The sequence below is a fragment of the Culex pipiens genome, chromosome 3, assembly GCF_016801865.2.
Source record: "Culex pipiens pallens isolate TS chromosome 3, TS_CPP_V2, whole genome shotgun sequence".
Taxonomy (NCBI): domain Eukaryota; kingdom Metazoa; phylum Arthropoda; class Insecta; order Diptera; family Culicidae; genus Culex; species Culex pipiens.
In genome coordinates, this window is record NC_068939.1 from 19176910 (window position 1) to 19198974 (window position 22065).

The following is a 22065-nucleotide window of genomic DNA, read 5'->3' on the forward strand; positions in this document are numbered from 1 at the left end:
GACCTTGGAGTTTATGAGCACTCTTTCTTTCGCACCGGTTCTGACATTTTTTTTTCAAAACAATATTTCTTGAATGAACTGGGGCTACAGGGTAGGCTTATTGCCGATGCATATTGAGGTTGTACTGTAGTTTTCGCACCACGTGCCATTTTGGTGCGCTCCCGAGCAGACAGAAATAATTTGGGAAGGTCAGTTTTTGATGTTGTGAGAAGATCGAAATATGTTATTGGGATGATCGGATTAGTTGTTAAAATAACAAAAATCAATAACAAAGATTTGTTCGAAGAATAACTTAAACTGTTATTATGTTGTTATTGCAATAACAAACCAATAACACAGAAGGAATCATGAAGGAATAACAAGATTTGTTATTTTGTGCGGAGAGGAGGAGCAGCATAATAACAAAAAATGTTATTGAACTGGTATGTCTCCATAACAAAAAAAGTTATTGTTTTGGTTTATTTGTAATTTGCAAATAAACCTGCAGTTGCCATAACTCCTCTGTACTAGTCAGGGCTGCAGAGTCGGGTACCTCCAAGCGACTTTGAATCCATACTTTGAAGACAACCCGAGCAGACGGAAATAACTTGGAAATAACATTTTTTGATATTTGAAAATACTAGGCCAATAACATTATACGTTATTTATAACAGAATTTGTTATTCGCCGTTATGATTTTTTTGTTATTGGATTGTTATTGTAATAACAGACTAATAACATTTTTAGTTATTCTTCGAACAAATCTTTGTTATTATTTTTTGTTATTTTAACAACTAATCCGATCATCTCAATAACAGTTGGCGGTATTCTTCCATAACAAAAAATGTTATTCCAAAGTTGTTTTGGCTTTCAACCAATATCAGACCAATAACAAATTTTGTTATGATAACATAAACTGTTATTGAACTGTTATGCCAAAATGTATTTTGCAAGAATATTCCATAACACTTTTTGTTATTTTAACAGTTTTTGTTATTGAAATGGCATGAATTTAGTTATTACCGTCTGCCCGGGAATTCCGACTCTGGATGCAGGAAATGACGTCAACGCCGACTTCAGCTCTCCAAAAATACCCGACTTCACAGATTCCGACTCCAAGTAAAAGTTGCTGAAAATTAGCTGAATGCCGTCTCCGAGGTCTCACTCCAGCTCGAATTTCAACGTCAGCTTCGACTTCCTCGCTCTGTGAAAATAATAACAGTTTTTGTTATTCACATTTCAAAAATTCTCAATAAATAAATCAATTCCATTAGGGAATACAATAAATTAAAAAAAAAACAACTTTCAAAAGTTAATTTTATCAGATTAATTTAAGCTTAAGGACCCCATTTCATGGTCAAATAAATGACCACGATTAAATTGGTCAAAATTATTCCATATTTCTAGCCTAGCAAATAATTAGAAAAAAACAACTTTCGAAATTTCAACTTTTTAGAACAATTTTAGCTTAAGGACCCAATTCATGGGTAAAATAATGACCCCAACGAAAATGGTCAAAATTATCCCTTACCCGAGCAGACGGAAATAACTTGGGAATAACATTTTTTGATATTTGAAAATACTAGGCCAATAACATTTTATGTTATTTATAACAAGATTTGTTATTCGTCGTTATGATTTTTTTGTTATTGGATCGTTATTGTAATAACAGACAGATAACACTTTTAGTTATTTTTCGAACAAATCTTTGTTATTATTTTTTGTTATTTTAACAACTAATCCGATCATCCCAATAACAGTTGGAGTTATTCTTCCATAACAAAAAATGTTATTCCAAAGTTGTTTTGGCTCTCAACCAATATCAGACCAATAACAAATTTTGTTATGATAACATAAACTGTTATTGAACTCTTATGCAAAAATAGATTTTGCAGGAAAATTCCATAACACTTTTTGTTATTTTAACAGTATTTGTTATTGAAATGGCATGAGTTTTGTTATTACCGTCTGACCGGGTACCCGGGCAGACGGTAATAACAAAATTCATGCCATTTCAATAACAAATACTGTTAAAATAACAAAAAATGTTATGGAATATTCTTGCAAAATCCATTTTTGCAAAAGAGCTTAATAACAGTTTATGTTATCATAACCAAATTTGTTATTGGTCTGATATTGGTTGAAAGTCAAAACAACTTGGGAATAACATTTTTTGTTATAAAAGAATAACTCCAACTGTTATTGGGATGATCGGATTAGTTGTTAAAATAATAAAAAAGAATAACAAAGATTTTTTCGAAGAATTACGCAAAATGTTATTAGTCTGTTATTGCAATAGAAACCAATAACAAAAAAATCATAACGGCGAATAACAAATCTTGTTATAAATAACATAAAATGTTATTGGCCTAGTATTTTCAAATAACAAAAAATGTTATTCCCACGTTATTTCCGTCTGCTCGGGTAAACACATTTAACAAAAAAATAATAACAGATTGTGTTATGGACACTTAAAAACTTTTCCATTTGTGCGATTTATGGTAATTTTATTTCTAAGTCAGAATACCATCCCGAGCAGACGGTAATAACTTTGGAATAACATTTTTTGATATTTGAAAATACTAGGCCAATAACATATTATGTTATTTATAACAAGATTTGTTATTCGTCGTTATGAATTTTTTGTTATTGGATTGTTATTGTAATAACAGACAAATAACAATTTTAGTTATACTTCGAACAAATCTTTGTTATTATTTTTTGTTATTTTAACAACTAATCCGATCATCTCAATAACAGTTGGAGGTATTCTTCAATAACAAAAAATGTTATTCCCAAGTTGTTTTGGCTTTCAACCAATATCAGACTAATAACAAAATGTGTTATAATAACATTAACTGTTATTAAACTCTTATGATTTTGCAAGAATATTCCATAACACTTTTTGTTATTTTAACAGTATTTGTTATTGAAATGGCATAAATTTTGTTATTACCGTCTGCCCGGGATACGAATAACAAATCTTGTTTTTAGGAGAATTTTTGAAATGTATAACATTTCCTCTTATTAGCGTGTTATTAAACATTTTCAATATAATATCACTTCAATACCAAATCTTGTTATTTTATCAGAAACTGTTATTATTTTTTCTTCTTGAAGTTGAAGTTCAGGATGAAATAATAACACTTTTTGTATTTTAACAGGATTTGTTATTGAAATATTATTAATTTTGTTATTACCGTCTGCCCGGGCTGTCAGTTCATGACCTTTGTCGTAGGATTTATCCACAGTGGAGACTTGTATAGGGAAAGAGAGAAAATCCTGTATTTTTTTTTTATACAGAACTGTAGTTTACTCAGAACAGATAAAACATGTTTACAGATTGAAAATGAAATCAGTGACTGAAAAAACTGACTGCAGAAAAAAATCGTTTCAGTATTTTTCTTCCAGGTGGCGCGGGTCTCGCCCAAAATTGTCTAATTGTGAGATTCATGTAGGAGATTCATTTTTTAACAACTTTATCAAAATTTGCACAGTTACTTTTTTTTTGCCTAAAGATTCAAGCCAGGGGTATCTCTTAAGATTTTCATTAAAATTTTGAAGTTTTTCAAAAAAAAATTGTTGTACCCTGATTCATGCCGACTTTGACGAGGGGGTGACATAAACATTGAATAATATTTGCAACGGGCTGCGTTTCAAAGTACTACTAAAGTGTACTTTAAATTGTTGTTTGGAAAATACTGCTTTTTTACAAATTACCGTATTTTTTCGAAAATTCTCAAATTTATAGAATATGCAATAAGGGTATCAAACGAAGTGAAATTTGGTTGGCTTTTTCTCATTTATTAAGATTTTTTTTGGAATTATGAAAATTTTCACAAATAACCGTATTTTATCGAAAATATTCAAATTTTCAAAATATGCAATATGGGTATGAAACGAAGCGAAATATTGAATGCTTTTTCACTTTATTTAAGTCCTCGTATCATGTTGTATTCATGAGTCAAGTTTATCAAAAATTAAACTTTTTTATATTTTAAGACTGAATTTTCAGTATTTAAGAAATTATCTAGCGGGACGTCACAGCCTAACAAACCCCCCTCCCTCCCTTGTCACACATGCGAAAACCCACCCTCCCCCCTAGAGCGTGACGTACTTTATGAATGTCGCCTATGGATATCAAACCAAGTGAAATTTTGTTTATTTCTTCAATGTATTAGAGTTTTTTTTGTAAAATAGTAAAATTTTCATAAATTACCGATTTTTTTTTTCGAAAATACTCAAATTTTCAAATATGCTATATGGGTATCAAACGAAACGAAATTTTGCATGCTTTTATTTTCGAAAATTATGGTAATTTGTGAAAATTTTAATATTTAAAAAAAACTCTTATAAAGTGATACCCATATTGCATTTTTTTTAATTTGAATATTTTCGAAAAACACTATATTCTGTAAAAAAATAGATTTAAACAAAAAAAAACTCTAATAAAGTGAAAAGCATACAAAATTTCGCTTCGTTTGTTACCCATATTGCAATTTTTTATATTATAGTATTTTCGAATAAAATGCGGTATTTTGTGAAAATTATAGTATTTTCCAAAATAAACTCCCTAATGTGAAAAAGAAACCAAATTTCGCTTTGTTCGATACCCATATTGCAAATTGTTTGAATTTGAGTATTTTCGGAAAATGCGGTAGTTTGTGTAGAATTTTGAGTGCATATTTTACTTTGAAACTTACTAGATTTAAAAAAAAAATATATTCTTAGTATAACTATCGTTATCGTTATCGAGCCTAGATAATGTTATCGTTAACAACCTTGTTAAGTTGCTTGTATGTTAAATATTGTTTTGGCCTTCCTCACTGAGGTAAGGCTATAATCCTGCTCTAAAAATGAACTTTTTATTAAAAGCTCGAAGACCCACCTTCATGTATACATATCGACTCAGAATCGAAAACTGAACAAATGTCTGTGTGTGTGTATGTGTGTGTGTGTGTATGTATGTATGTGTTCAAAAATCTTGCCAAGTTTTCTCAGCACTGGATGAACCGATTTTGATCGAACCAGTTGCATTCGACTTGGTTTAGGGTCCCATACATCGCTATTGAATTGTTTGAAGTTTCGATAACTAGTTCAAAAGTTATGTATAAAAATGTGTTTTCACATATATCCGGATCTCAATTATATGCATGTAAACGATGTCCGGATCCATCATCCGACCCATCGTTGGTTAGGTAATCAAGAGACCTTTCCAACGAGTCCACAACATCGAAGATCTGGCAACCCTGTCTCGAGTTATGACCACTTAAGTGATATTTATGTACTTTTTTGAAGCCGGATCTCACTTAAATGCATGTAAACGATGTCCGGAACCATCATCCGACCCATCGTTGGTTAGGTAATCAAGAGACCTTTCCAACGAGTCCACAACATCGAAGATCTGGCAACCCTGTCTCGAGTTATGACCACTTAAGTGATATTTATGTACTTTTTTGAAGCCGGATCTCACTTAAATGCATGTAAACGATGTCCGGATCCATCATCCGACCCATCGTTGGTTAGGTAATTAAGAGACCTTTCCAACGAGTCCATAACATTGAAGATCTGGCAACCCTGTCTCGAGTTATGACCACTTAAGTGATATTTATGTACTTTTTTTAAGCCGGATCTCACTTAAATGTATGTAAACGATGTCCGGAACCATCATCCGACCCATCGTTGGTTAGGTAATCAAGAGACCTTTCCAACGAGTCCACAACATCGAAGATCTGGCAACCCTGTCTCGAGTTATGACCACTTAAGTGATATTTATGTACTTTTTTGAAGCCGGATCTCACTTAAATGTATGTAAACGATGTCCGGAACCATCATCCGACCCATCATTGGTTAGGTAATCAAGAGACCTTTCCAACGAGTCCATAACATTGAAGATCTGGCAACCCTGTCTCGAGTTATGATCACTTAAGTGATATTTATGTACTTTTTTGAAGCCGGATCTCACCTAAATGTACGTAAACTATGTCCGGATCCATTATCCGACCCATCGTTGGTTAGGTAATTGAAAGGCCTTTCCAATGAGTCCAAAACATTGAAGATCTGGCAACCTTGTCTCGAGTTATGACCACTTAAGTGATATTTATGTACTTTTTTGAAGCCGGATCTTACTTAAATGTATGTAAACGATGTCCGGAACCATCATCCGACCCATCGTTGGTTAGGTAATCGAGAGACCTTTCCAACGAGTCCACAACATTGAAGATCTGGCAACCCTGTCTCGAGTTATGACCACTTAAGTGATATTTATGTACTTTTTTGAAGCCGGATCTTACTTAAATGTATGTAAACGATGTCCGGACCCATCATCCGACCCATCGTTGGTTAGGTTATCAAGAGACCTTTCCAACGAGTCCACATAATTGAAAATCTGGCAACCCTGTCTCGAGTTATGACAACTTAAGTTATATCTGTGTACTTATTTTTCTGGACCTAAAAAAAATAGCTGAAATATGTGTCCAAACCACTCATATTACCCATTGTTGGTAAAAAATGAGGAAGGCATCAACCACATAAGTGGATTAAGTTAGTTTTTCTAAAAATATAGGTGGTAAAATTAAGAAGTTCATTTTCTGAGTGATTTTATAGCTTTTCCTCATTGAGTTGAGGAAGGCAAAAATCAATCTAACCATCTACATCAACGAACCTCAGGTCTTTTGTGGTCTCTATTGCAAGTTTTTTTTTTGTTCATGTTCCTCAAAACTGATATTTGAATCTACCTTTGTTTCATTTATTTACATTTTTACGGATTGAATTGTTTTTCATCGTTCGTTCGTTGAAATAGATCAGAATAAATTTGAGCAGTTCTCCACGGAATCGGTCTTTTTTCTTTGATTTTAATTTTTGTATTTTTTAATCCGGCTGAAACTTTTTTGGTGCCTTCGGAATGCCCAAAGAAGCCATTTTGCATCATTAGTTTGTCCATATAATTTTCCATACAAATTTGGCAGCTGTCCATACAAAAATGATATGTGAAAATTCAAAAATCTGTATCTTTTGAAGGAATTTTTTGATCGATTTGGTGTCTTCGGCAAAGTTGTAGGTATGGATACGGACTACACTGGAAAAAAATAATACACGGTAAAAAAAATTTGGTGATTTTTTTATTTAACTTTTTATCACTAAAACTTGATTTACAAAAAAACACTATTTTTAATTTTTTTTATTTTTTGATATGTTTTAGAGGACATAAAATGCCAACTTTTCAGAAATTTCCAGGTTGTGCAAAAAATCTTTGACCGAGTTATGAATTTTTTAATCAATACTGATTTTTTTCAAAAAATCGAAATTTTGGTCGCAAAAATTTTTCAACTTCATTTTTCGATGTAAAATTGAATTTGCAATCAAAAAGTACTCTAGTGAAATTTTGATAAAGTGCACCGTTTTCAAGTTATAGCCATTTTTATGTAACTTTTTTCAAAATAGTCGCAGTTTTTCATTTTTTTAAATTAGTGCACATGTTTGCCCACTCTTGAAAAAAATATTTTTGAAAAGCTGAGAAAATTCTCTATATTTTGCTTCATCGGACTTTGTTGATACGACCTTTAGTTGCTGAGATATTGCAATGCAAAGGTTTAAAAACAGGAAAATTGATGTTTTCTAAGTCTCACCCAAACAGCCCACCATTTTTCAATGTCGATATCTCAGCAACTAATGGTCCGATTTTCAATGTTAAAATATGAAACATTTGTGAAATTTTCCGATCTTTTCGAAAACAATATTTTCAAAATTTTCAAATCAAGACTAACATTTTAAAAGGGCGTAATATTGAATGTTTGGCCTTTTTGAAATGTTAGTCTTGATTTGAAAATTTTTAAAATATTGTTTTCGAAAAGATCGGAAAATTTCACAAATGTTTCATATTTTAATATTGAAAATCGGACCATTAGTTGCTGAGATATCGACATTGAAAAATGGTGGGCTGTTTGGGTGAGACTTAGAAAACATCAATTTTCCTGTTTTTAAACCTTTGCATTGCAATATCTCAGCAACTAAAGGTCGTATCAACAAAGTCCTAAGAAGCAAAATATAGAGAATTTTCTCAGCTTTTCAAAAATATTTTTTTCAAAAGTGGGCAAACATGTGCACTAATTTAAAAAAATGAAAAACTGCGACTATTTTGAAAAAAGTTACATAAAAATGGCTATAACTTGAAAACGATGCACTTTATCAAAATTTCACTAGAGTACTTTTTGATTGCAAATTCAATTTTACATTAAAAAATGAAGTTGAAAAATTTTTGCGACCAAAATTTCGATTTTTTGAAAAATCAGTATTGTTTAAAAAATTCATAACTCGGTCAAAGATTTTTTGCACAACCTGGAAATTTCTGAAAAGTTGGCATTTTATGTCCTCTAAAACATATCAAAAAATAAAAAAAATTAAAAATAGTGTTTTTTTGTAATTCAAGTTTTAGTGATAAAAAGTTAAATAAAAAAATCACCAATTTTTTTTTACCGTGTATTATTTTTTTTCAGTGTAGTCCGTATCCATACCTACAACTTTGCCGAAGACACCAAATCGATCAAAAAATTCCTTCAAAAGATACAGATTTTTGAATTTTCATACATCATTTTTGTATGGACAGCTGCCAAATTTGTATGGAAAATTATATGGACAAACTAATGATGCAAAATGGCTTCTTTGGGCATACCGAAGGCACCAAAAAAGTTTCAGTCGGATTAAAAAATACAAAAAAAATCGAATGACCGAAATCCTAGAGAACTGCTCATTTTAACTATTAAAATTTTTTTGATTCAATTTGATTCAATTTACGTATGAAAAGACAAAAATAAATCCAATTACTACGTAAAAAATGCAACATTTGATTACTAAAGCATGAAAAAAAAGAGTTGTTTCTTTTTTTTTTGTTATAAGGTTTCACACCTTGTTCTCAAGCTATTTATATTAATTGAAACTCTAAAAACACTAATTGTGAAACAAAATTTCACAAAAAATAGAAACAATGTTTTTTTTTTGCTTTCTAGTTTTGTGTGTCATTTATGTTATTTTTTTTAAGATCTAAGAACCAGCAAATAGACACATAATTTTTATATTTATCTTTAATAATTTTAGATATTAAACATTTCAACTGGTTTACCATGCAATTTTTAATGAAAGGTTTAAACTTGTATCTCATTTCTGAAGCATTTTTGAAAGAAAAGTTCTTCAAACCTTTTCCCCCCGCTCAACCCTGACCCAGTTTCCAACCACACTTTTACCCGCAGTGGCACGCTTCAAAAAGCGGAAAACCGGCTTTCCCACCGACAAGGCTGCAGTCCGTTTTGTTTACATGCGCGGTGTTGGAGGGAAAATTTTGTTTTGCAGCCGGTGTTGACGCCGGTTCCGTTTTTGCTGCTGCACCTAAAAAAAAAACAGCTTGGTTCATATAGGTTCTAGCCACCTCATCGATTTGCGGTAGTTCTAGTCCAGTTCTGAACGGTTACTGATCGCGCCATCGCGAGTGACTTGGTGGCATTAATTAGTTGATAAGCTGAAAAAAAACAACGATCGAAAAGTGCACCATTTTTGTTTGTGATAAAAGAAGAAAAAAGCGGTTGACCATGGATTTCGACCCAAGTGCGAATAATATCAGCGATTTTGCGATGGATTCGAAACCGGCCGTGATATTAGCTGTCCAGGATGGGTATCAGGACGTGAGCCTCGCGGCGGTTGTGGCCAGCTCTTGGCGAGCGATGGTAGAATTAGCTGCTGGTAAATGAAAATGGAGTTGTTATTGTTTGATAAGGGTTATCGATCAGACGGCAGGTGGCAATTGTCAATTTGTGGGTGATGTTAATGTGTGTAATTCCGAGCAGACGGAAATAACTTGGTAATAACATTTTTTGATACTTGAAAATACTTGGCCAATAACATTTTATGTTTTTTATAACAGGATTTGTTATTCGTCGTAATGATTATTTTGTTATTGGATTGTTATTGTTATATTAGACTAATTACCCGAGCAGACGGAAATAACGTGGGCATAACATTTTTTGATATTTGAAAATACTGGGTCAATAACATTTTATGTTATTTATAACAAGATTTGTTATTCGTCGTCATGATTTTTTTGTTATTGGATTGTTATTGTAATAACAGACTAATAACAGTTTTATTTATTCTTCGAACAAATCTTTGTTATTATTTTTTGTTATTTTAACAACTAATCCGATCATCTCAATAACATTTGGTGGTATTCGTCCATAACAAAAAACGTTATTTTAAAGTTGTTTTGGCATTCAACCAAAATCAGACCAATAACAACTTTTGTTATTTCGCATTCGCATTCGCATTCCCGAGCAGACGGAAATAACGTGGGAATAACATTTTTTGATATTTGAAAATACTAAGCCAATAACGTTATAAGTTATTTATAACAAGATTTGTTATTCGTCGTTATGTTTTTTTTTGTTATTGGATTGTTATTGTAATAACAGACTAATAACATTTCCAGTTATTTTTCGAACAAATCTTTGTTATTATTTTTTGTTATTTTAACAACTAATCCAATCATCCCAATAACAGTTGGAGTTATTCTTCCATAACAAAAAATGTTATTCCAAAGTTTTTTTGGCTTTCAACCAATATCAGACCAATAACAAATTTTGTTATAATAACATAAACTGTTATTTAACTCTTATGCAAAAATTGATTTTGCAAGAATATCCCATAACACTTTTTGTTATTTTAACAAAATAAGTTATTGAAATGGCATGATTTTAGTTATTACCGTCTGATCGGGTTCGCATGGAGATGGTGATCTTAGCGGGTTGCAGACTGGATTTCGTCATGTATGTGTGATGATTGTCCAGCTCAGGTTGCATAGAAATTGATTAAAGGGAATTAAAACCAATTCTACCCGAACAGGACAGGCAGCACCATGAAAGCCATCCATTGCCGGCCGCTCCCATCTCCACCATACACCGGGACAGGAATAAGGATTAGGAGCACGGGAAGTGTTGACCCGGGCAGACGGTAATAACTAAATTTGTGCCATTTCAATAACAAATACTGTTAAAATAACAGGAAGTGTTATGAGATATTCTTGAAAAATCCATTTTTGCATAAGAGTTCAATCACGGTTAATGTTATCATAACAAAATTTGTTATCGGTCTGATATTGATTGAAAGCCAGAACAACTTGGGAATAACATTTGTTGTTATGGAAGAATAACTCCAACTGTTATTGGGATGATCGGATTAGTTGTTAAAATAACAAAAAATAATAACAAAGATTTGTTCGAAGAATAACGTAAAATGTTATTAGTCTGTTATTACAATAACACTCCAATAACAAAAAAATCATAACGGCGAATAACAAATCTTGTTATAAATAACACAAAATGTTATTGGCCTAGTATTATCAAATAACAAAGAATGTTATTCCCAAGTTATTTCCGTCTGCTCGGGGATGCTAAACTTACTTAGAACAGACCAATAACAACTTTTGTTATGATAACATAAACTGTTATTGAACTCTTATGCAGAAATGGATTTTGCAAGAATTTTCCATAACACTTTCTGTTATTTTAACAGTATTTGTTATTGAAATGGCATGAATTTAGTTATTATCGTCTGTTCGGGTTTTTTAAAAAATTCATAAGTGACAGCAATAAACAAAAATATTTGTGAGCACATAATTTTTTTTCGCTGAAATAAAGTAAAGTTGAACCCGAAATTCCAGTAAACGAATCAGCAATTTAGATTTTACTGAATTTTCAGTTTGCCGGCACTCGTGGTGTAGGGGTAAGCGTGGTCGGCCTGGGTTCGATCCCAGAAGGTCCCGGTGGCATTTTTCGAGACGAGTTTTGTTTGCCCGAGCAGACGGAAATAACGTGGGAATAACGTTTTTTGATACTTGAAAATACTAGGCCAATAACATTTTATTTTATTTATAACAAGATTTGTTATTCGCCGTTATGATTTTTTTGTTATAGGATTGTTATTGTTATAACAGACTAATAACATTTATAGTTATTCTTCGAACTAATCTGTGTTATTATTTTTTGTTATTTTAACAACTAATCCGATCATCTCAATAACAGTTGGAGGTATTCTTCCATAACAAAAAATGTTATTCCAAAGTTGTTTTGGCTTTCAACCAATATCAGACCAATAACAAATTTTGTTATGATAACATAAACTGTTATTAAACTCTTATGCAAAAATTGTTTTTTCAAGAAGATTCCATAACACTTTCTGTTATTTTAACAGTATTTGTTATTGAAATGGCATGAATTTTGTTATTACCGTATGCCCGGGTGATGCCGCCTTCCGTTGGACGGGGATGTAAATATTGGCCCAACTTTTCATCGGTCTGATGGCCAAGTGGGATAAGGCGCCAGTCCATAATGTTGGTGCTGGGTTTGAGCCCCGTCGATTGCAACGTTTTTTTTTTTGTGTTTGTAAAAATTGTACATGCAGTGTGTAATATTAAGTGTTTATTTTGACGAAGGTGATGTGCATTCTTTTGCATGCGATTTTACCATCAGATTTTTTGCTGTGTAGTCAAGCTCCAAGTCGTCAGGAGTAGTCATCATGATCATGTTATCGATCAAGTCTACAATCGATCTATAACATGATCTAGCTAGAAAAGTCTGTCAGATGTGAAAGTATGGGGTCGTAGTGAAACGTTTCAAGTCGTCGTCAAAAGTCAGTCATAAGTTAACCGGAAACTTTATTGAGAGTCTTAGTTTGTCGCGGGAGAGATGTAGTATCCCTTGCTTGCAATACTTAGTAGTACCAGATGTAATGACAAAGTTGTCAGTAGGCGATACAATACGATCTTGTCCAGAGTCGATCTCTTTCCCTGCCGACCGTCGTCGGGTCTAGTCGCAGCTTCTAACAACTCGTGGTGAATAAAAAAATATTGTTTCAACAGTGAAAGCGTGCGTTTCTTGTTCAAGTCCGAACATTTCAGTAATGTAAGCTTATTTTGATTTTTTTGAGTTTTTATAATAAATATTAAGAAGGTCTACAGATTTTTTTTTATTCAAAATATGAAGAACAAAATCAAAAATAGAATTAAAATAATATTTTTCATTAAATTGTAGATACTGCCAATGCAAATTTATTTCAACTTTTTTCTCTACCACCACTTTTTAAATTTCCCCAAAACATCCATCAGTGGAAACAAAAAACTTTTGCCAAAAATTAAAATTGAAATTAAATAAACCACAGAATAAACTGTACACACAAACAAATATTTCCGAATGTTACATCATTTATGATGTAACACTTTTGCACGTCATTAAACATTTAAATTTAAAGGTAATTTGATGCAAATTTTTAACAAATTATACGTAAAAACATTATTGTACGTGTGATTCAACCGTTTACGTCGTGTCAGTGTCGAGTAAATTAACATTTTTTTTTTGTGTTGATAATACATAGTGTAACGATTATTTTTGTATTTTCAATCAAATCTATTTACATAAAAGTCCCTTTGACACCAAATTTCTATGTCATCACCGTTGCAAATGATTGAAAAACACCTCTTTTTTTGCATGTTCAAAAATGAAAGGAGTCGTACCGCCACTCCGTCACGAGATATCCAAAAACGGACCTCGGATTCATGATCAGGGACAAAAGTTACCCCTTAGGACAAAGTTTCACGCAAATCGAAGAGGGTCGGGGCTGTTTGATGTTTGAGTTGGCGGAGATTTACCCATAGGGACCATCCATAAACCACGTGGACACTTTAGGGGGGGGGGGGGTATGGCGATTGTCCACGCTCGATACAAAAAAGTTTTTTTGTATGGACAATTGTGCACGAAAGGGGGGGGGGGGGGGGGGGTGAGATTTCCAAAAAAGTGGTTTATGGATGGTCCCATTGCGCTTTTATTTTTCAAAATTATCACACATTTTGAATTTTGGGATCACAGTTCGTAAGTTCATGTTGAGAAAACAGTACATTGATACCAGAATACTTATCGTTATTCCGTCAACTTGTATGCAAGTTCCTAGCGTAGTACGCCATGTGATCGTGTGCTTTAAAGTATTTGAAATGTTTCGTCGATCGGATGAAATAATTCACTTTCAAAACTCATTAGAGTTGTGTTGTTAAACTTACAATTTTGAAGGATTTTTTGGAAACATTTCTTCGCACAAATTTAATTACACATGTCAGGAAGTGTCATTCGTTTGACCCTGCCAAACTTTTAACCTACATGGCATGAGAAAACTTACCGATGAAACGTTTCTAGGAAATCCACAAAAATATTCACTCGATTTTTTTTTGTATTTTTTAATCTGGCTGAAACTTTTTTGGTGCCTTCGGTATGCCCAAAGAAGCCATTTTGCATCATTAGTTTGTCCGTATAATTTTCCATACAAATTTGGTCCATACAAAAATGATATGTGAAAATTCAAAAATCTGTATGTTTTGAAGGATTATTTCGATTGATTTGGAGTCTTCAGCAAAGTTGTAGGTATGGATAACGACTACACTGAAACAAAATTATACACGGTAAATTTTTTTTGGTGATTTTAAATTTCACTTTTTGTTACTAAATCTTGATTTGCAAAAAAACATTTTTTTTCATTTTCTGATATGTTTTAGGGAACATCAAATGCCTACTTTTCAAAAATTTCCAGGCTGTGCAAAAAATCTTTGAACGAGTTTTGAATTTTTGAATCAATACTGAGTTTTTCAAAAAATCGAAATATTGGACGCAAAAAATATTCAACTTCATTTTTCGATGTAAAATCAAATTAGGCCCTTTTGGAATGTTAGTACCGGTTTAAAATTTTTGAAAATATTGTTTCACGATATTGTTAATTTCACGAATGTTTCATATTTTAACATAGTAAATCGGACCATAAGTTGCTAAGATATCGACGTTTTTTCAGTGTTGTCCTTATCCATGCCTACTACTTTGCCGAAGACACGAAATTGATCAAAAAATTCCTGCAAAAGATACAGATTTTTTAATTTTCATATATCATTTTTGTATGGACAGCTGCCAAATTTGTATGGAAATTTATTTGGACAAACTAATGATGCAAAATGGCTTTTTGGGCATACCAAAAGCACCATAACATTTTCAGCCGGATACAAAAATTAAAATTAAAAAAAAAAACACCGATTTCGTAGAGAATTGCTCTTATGCATTTTACCGCAGGTCGATTTTGGGGCCAAATTGAGCCAAAAACGCCTTTGTGTGCAGCCCTCAATGCTTCACCTTTTGACCTTCAATTCAACATAACCCGTGAAAACCCCGTGTGGTGTTATCGTTCTTCAAAAGAAAGTAGTTGCAACCTTATCGTGCTATCTTGTCACACCCTGCAAGTGCGACAACTGGCCAAAGCGAATATTTTCAGAGGACGTTTTGTCACATGTAAATGTCCGACTACTGTTCACATTTAAGATTGTAACTCAAAATCCGGAAATCAACTTCAACCAAATTTTGGGACAATGCACGGAATGGTCGGTCAAACAAAACGTGTTTGTTATTGTTTACATTGTGTGAATTGTTTACATTGTGTCAAAAGCGACGTGCGACAAAATAACACGGTTACGTTGATTTGAAGCCACTTTTTTTTTTATTTTTGGTGTTATTTTCTGCTGATAGTATTTTTTTCGTGTCGCACAGGATACCTAATTTCGATCGAGATAATTGTATAACGATGGGCACCCTTTTTCACCAAAGCTGCCTGCTTTCAATCTGTGCAGAATTTCATTACAGCTCTTTGCTGTCAATCACTGCATCAAACACAGCCGGACAGATTTAATTACATTTCTACTTCTTTCTGCCACTATTTGCAGACCCCCGTGCCAAGGAGCTGCCCCTGATGGCCGACCCGCTGCCCACGTGTGGCCTGATTATCTGTTACCTGCTTTGGGTCCTGCTGATCGGTCCGATGTACATGCGCGACCGGAAACCCATGGACCTGCGGCGTGTCATCATCTTCTACAACCTGTTCCAGGTGCTCCTCAGCGGGTACATGTTTTACGAGGTGAGGCTTTCCGTTTTACAGGGATTTTCGTGTTTGCATTTTGAATTTAATACCACCCTCAATGTATAATTGATTCCACAGCACTTGATGGCGGGATGGTTGCGAGGGTACAGCTTCTCGTGCCAAACGGTGGACTACGACGATGGACCCCTGTCCAGGAGGGTGAGTTGTTTTCAATTCTTTTATGGTATAAAAATAATTATATTTCTGTGAACTCTCTTTATCTCTCACCCTCCCCACAACAGATGTTCAACCTGTGCTACGTGTACTACCTGTCCAAGCTGACCGAGTTTGCGGACACGGTGTTCTTTGTGCTGCGGAAAAAGCAGTCCCAGATTACGGACCTGCACGTGTACCACCACTCGCTGACCCCGATGGAGGCCTGGATTCTGACCAAATTTATCGCCGGTAGGTGCACACACACACACACACACACACACACACACGCGCAGCAACAATTTGTACAAATTGAATGATTGATTGGATAAGCTAAATGTTGTTTTTTTTTTTTTGGTTGAACATGCAAATATTGTTGTAAAACATCAAACAAGGTTTCCACAACAAGCACCTCGAACAGTTTCCTACGATAACGTTACCCAGTTACCGTAGACCCAGATACCAATTAAATTTTATTGGATTTTTTGGATTGGATAGCACATTATTTGATGTTCGATTCAGTGGTTTCCCCCTTGACGGATTGAAATGGATTAATGGCAAATACCGATCAGGCGGCAATGGCATCTCGATAACGAAAAGAGTGATTTTTGTTGTTAAAATGGTCTGATATTAAGGCTAGTAACGGAAAAGGGTACTGGAATAACATAAGAAAAAACCCATCTGCTTTAACGACCCCCCTGTGTTGGTCCGAGCCGGGAATTGAACCCCGATCTACCGCTTACTAGGCGGAAGCGTTGCCCACTAGGCTACGTGGCTCCATTTTTCTGGTGAATATGGAAAATGACCTCTTTTAAAATTTTGGAGTCAATTTATTACAATTCAATATCAATCCAAATGTAAACCAACCTAAATTAACTTATTCAAAATTTTACAAAATATATTGAATTTTCTGCCATTTCCTCACGGTCATTGGAAACGGCTGGGATAGACCTAGGGGTTCCAAATTGGAGTGAAAAAGTTCAGCCTATAGACAAATTTTGGATGAAAATTTTGATTTTTAATCACTTCTCCGACATCAGGAATAATTGTTTGAACATTCTCGCAATTTTTTATTCAGTCGGAAAAAATATTATTTTTCTTGAAAAAAGTTTCATTTTTAACCACATGATCACCCCTAATTCTGGCTCGATCATGCGACCGCGTGCTCCGTTTGTTTGTCAACAACGCTGCAGCTGGATGGTGAGACGAAGTAGGGGGGAGTGGTTTTGACATTTTTTGCCCGCATCTGGCCCGCCGCCTATTTCGTCGGTCGTTTCCAACGACCGAGTCCAGCAAGGAACTGATCGTACAATATAAGAATCCATAAACGCAACTTTCAAAGTGTCTCATTCGTTTTAAAATAGATGAATATTATTTAAACAGTTTGAAATACATTTTACTGGATGTGCCTGAAATAAAAATTTATTTCTGTTTTCAGAATTGTTTTTTGCCTCTGATTATTAAAAAAAAAAATTAAAGAGAGGAGAAGGGGGAGAAAGTTTTTTTTTGTAATTATTGGTAAACATTAAATTTTTCGTTTCAAAAACATGTAAAATTGATTGTAAACTATTTCGAATACATTGTGAAACTTTTATTTTTGCATTTTGAATGAAATAAAACCTATTTAATCCATTTACAAATTTTTAATCGGAAAAGACGCAAACTGCAGGATTTTTTTTCCATAAATCAATGATATTTTGAAAATCCTTGACAGCAGGATTATTGTACCAATGTACAATGCATCTCGGATGCCTTTCGCCAACAAATTTTGAAAATTGGACATGAAAATTCAAATTTGTTTATTTTATTTTTGTTGCTTCGACCTCGACTAAAATTTTATTATATGAAATATCTCTGCATAATTCTCTGTACCAATCTCTGATTATCTCTGCACAAAAAAATCCGAGAGTATAGCGACCGTCAGCTTGTGAGATCCTCCCCTTTTCCTCGACTATGCGCTCTCACCGCTGAGTCTCTCAATCTCTCCGAAAACTGCAATGCAGGAACGCGAGATGGCGATTAGGAGCCGCGGCCACGCATGACGTCCCGTAAAACTGCGCTTGCGAAATTGGTTTTTGTCGCAGATAGGGCGTGTACATTACATTATTTCCTAGTAATAGCTTAGAATATCAGAATTAGTGCAAAATATTTTAGAGAATTCTGGAACAACCAGTTTAAAATGTTAGTACCGAACATCTCTTGGTTTGTCGACATACACAGTCGACACGCAAGACGTGAGAGCAACCGTGTGAGTGTTGTTCGAGTGTGAGTGCATCGCCTGGGTCGAGTGTGTCTGCGCAACGCGAAGGAATGTGAGATAGAAAATATACGAAGGAACTCGCGAAGCGGGGTGAAGAGATGAAAAGAGAGAGCACCGATGTTTGTACACCCTTACCAAAAATCATGATTTTTTGAGTTCCAAATCCCACTTTTCATACGAATTTTTCAGTTCAACCCATATAACCATTTTTATGGTTGCAGTACCTGAACTCAAAAAATCGTATGAAAAGTGGGATTTGGAACTCAAAAAATCATGATTTTTGGTAAGGGTGTATGCTCTCGGTACGATCGAGCTGGGAGAGTGATGTTCGTGCATCGCAATCCAGAGAGCGGTCTTTAGTCTCGTGTTTAAAGTTGAAGCGAGTGGTTTGTGTTTTATGCGGTGGGTGGTGGGAATATAAAACATAAAAAGAATTTACTCGCGAGTTGATGTCCTCTGGGGTTTTCAAAGAAAAGATTCAAATTTAGTTAAAGTTACGACAGTTTTGTGGCGGCTTTTGTGGCTAAACGCTGTTGCGGTTGGATGATCGCGAAAGCGGGAATGAGAGAGTAAAGAGAATATCAGAGGCGCAGAGAATATCAATCCGGAGAGAAGGGCAGTTGTATTTGGGGCATGAATATTCAGGATTGATAATTGTAGTTGCTGAGAGCTGGTAGTTTGATATTTTAACAACACTGATTGCAAGGTTAATATACAATTTAAAAGTTGACTTGTTGTCGAGTTATTTGAATATGAATTAAAAAAATAGTGGAGCACTGGTGCTAATCGATTAATTATCTTGAACATAATGAACAATTTTAACCCAACATTTTAAAATTTTAATGCTTTCGCTCCGCAGGTGGCAACGCGACCTTCCCCAATATCATCAACAACTTTGTGCACGTGCTGATGTACTTTTACTACATGCTGTCGGCGATGGGACCCCGCTACCAGAAGTACCTTTGGTGGAAGAAGTACATGACCGAGGTGCAAATCGTAAGTGAATGACGGGAGGAATACTCGAAGGGAATCGTAATCGGAGTGTGTTTTTTTTTCTAGATCCAATTCATCCTGTGCATCGGCCACTGCATCAACGCCCTGGTCACCGGATGTCCCTTCCCGCGGTTCATCTCGACGCTGCTGCTCATCAACGCGTCCATCTTCCTGGCGCTGTTTATGAACTTTTACATCCAGAGCTACAAACGAAGACCGAAGGCCGTCGTGGTAGGTTCGACGGTGGAAAAGGTGGAAGAACTGGCCAAGGAAGCGCCGGTGGAGGCTAAAGAAGTCAACAACAATACCGTTGAGTCGGTCGAGCTGCTGGAAAAGCAGGACAAATCCGAGGACAGTCCTCTGGAGGAATCGAAGCATGCTGAGGAAGTTAGTGAAGAGGAATCAATCATTGTGGAAGAACTGGCGGAGCCTGCCCTTCCGAAGGACGTTACGGAGGCAGTTGAAGGACTGCGTCAACGGATAGTTACGCTGGAGGAACTGATTCCAGAAGATCGGCCCAGCAGGGTCGACGAGGTCACCAAGTAAACCAGACATAGATAGGGCAATTAGCTTTATGGTATTAAATTAGGTGCAATCATGACAAATAACAGACCGAACGAGGTAATGTAGATTTTAGCGTAGATTCCTAAAAGTGGGGTCGAGTTCAAGAGCCAATTGAACTGTTTGCATTAGTAAAAACATGGTTCAAAATCGTCCGCCAAGCTGCCTCACAGCTTCACCCAACATAGCGAAATGCTTCTCCTAAGTAAGCTCAACTTTTCCATAATTCACTTAGGAAAATCTAGTCTGTAACAGCTGTTTTTTTTTAATTTTTTGCTCAAAGAACCAAGTAGAGAAGTAAAAAACTGAATTGCTCAAACCTTTTCCCCTGAATTCGAACGCCTCCGAACCAGATTTAAAACGCTTCCATCTGTGGCGGTTTTCCCATCCGGGGAAAATGTGCCCCCTAGATTGGCCGTTCCCAAACATCCTTCGCCGCCAGGCGCGAAGGTCGAAAGCAATTGTGGCGTTTTTCAGTTTGGCACGGGGGCTTTTAAAAGTGTGTCTATTTTTGCGAATGTTTTTTTTTTCCCTTTTCTTTAGCTGGCTATTCTAGTGTGTAAGACCACGTGACTGAACTTGGCAGGTCAGAGTAGTGAATTTAAGGATTTAGAGTCAGGTTGTTGCGGTTAATAGTGGAAACACTGCTCAACTGCCACGATAAACTATTTGTAAATGAATGGATTGCTAATAAAAAGAAAAATTAAGATACATTTTTTTTATTCCATTGAAATGCCCTTCTTAGATGCGATGAATGAGAACCCATCAGATGCTTCGTGAGAAACATGAAAATGGTTTCAAATGCGTCTGTCATATCGACGGTGTCGGAAATCAAGAGTTACCACCTGGTTCGGAAACGGAGGAAAATAAATCTCGATTAAATTTTCAAAAGGCCCTATCTGCATAGGAAACCCATGCATAATCTAGAAATCTTCGAATCTCGAGCAGGTGGAATTGCCATGGGAAAAACATGTTTTGATTTCAATGCATACCACACATTAACACGAGAAGAGCCATCTTATAGCCCCACCATTAGGGAGGGCATCGAGTTTTATGGAAAAACAAGAAAACATTCATTGCAAATTTGCTTGGACCAAAACAATAAAATAAAATAAAAATATAAGTTTAAAAAATGTGAAACATTTCACTGAAATATTTCATAGGCGTCCGAAGCACCGGGAAGTCAAAACAGAAATTTATGGTTTTAATTTCCTTAAATTCTAGCAACTTGTTATACAAAATATCGATTGTTTTGATGTCAACAGCTTATTTCAGACCGTAAGAACGCCATTCACTAAAAATTTGGTCCAATTTTGTTCGATTCATAAGAAAAAACAAGTGTCCGGAATTCGAAGCAAAAGTGTACTGATTTCAAAACAGCTTTTATCAGTGTCCGGGAATCGAAGCACAACAAGTCATTCTTATTTTCAAAACTTTTTTTTGTAAAATCGCGATAACTAATGATGTTTAGAAGCAAACCCCTTATGTTTATATATCAAATTTTTGTTACAACTTTGTAGAACATTATGACATTCTAAAAAATAACCCTGCAAAGTTAGAAAAATACACGAAATTTTAAAATGAATATTTTTGTTCTAAATGAAAAAATGACCCTTCTCGGTCAGTGTAGATTCGAAAAGAACATTAAATTTGCCTTAAAATGAGATGTTCCAAAAAATTTTTTTTGGTGTTTTTTTTTTCGATTATAAGTACGTTTTTATTCAGAATTTTGAGTACGCCATCAAATCGGGCGTCCAATTTTACATAAAATTCCCTTTGACACCAAATTTTTATCTCATCACCGTTTCAGGCTGCAAATTATTGAAAAACACCTCTTTTTTCGCATGTTCAAAAATGAAAGGGATCGTACCACGCCTCCATCACGAGATATCATAAAACGGACCTCGGATTCTTGATCACAGACAAAAGTTACCCCTTAGGACCAAGTTTTACGCAAATCGAAGAGGGGTCAACTTTTCCTAATTTCGTGCACAGTAAAAAATAATGTAAATTTGGAAGCTGTAACTTTGGAAGGTTGAATATTACCTGTTTTATTATGTAATTTTACCTCAATTTAGACTAAAAAGTGTCATTACACCAGAACAGTGGTAAAATTACACATTTCTAGAGGTAAAATT

At 34.7% G+C, this 22065-nt stretch overlaps 1 protein-coding gene across 1 annotated transcript in view; it reads left to right on the plus strand.

Annotated features, from left to right (window-relative positions):
* Positions 1-20597, plus strand: part of LOC120429045 (elongation of very long chain fatty acids protein 7-like) — a 113172-nt gene extending 92575 nt beyond the window's left edge. Inside the window, exons 2-6 of the mRNA XM_052710466.1 lie at positions 15767-15957; positions 16039-16119; positions 16203-16365; positions 19233-19369; positions 19433-20597. Of these exons, the coding sequence (XP_052566426.1) occupies positions 15767-15957; positions 16039-16119; positions 16203-16365; positions 19233-19369; positions 19433-19912 (1052 nt within the window). The 3' untranslated portion in view covers positions 19913-20597. The remainder of the gene's footprint in view (positions 1-15766; positions 15958-16038; positions 16120-16202; positions 16366-19232; positions 19370-19432) is intronic.
* The last annotated feature ends 1468 nt before the right edge of the window (positions 20598-22065 follow it).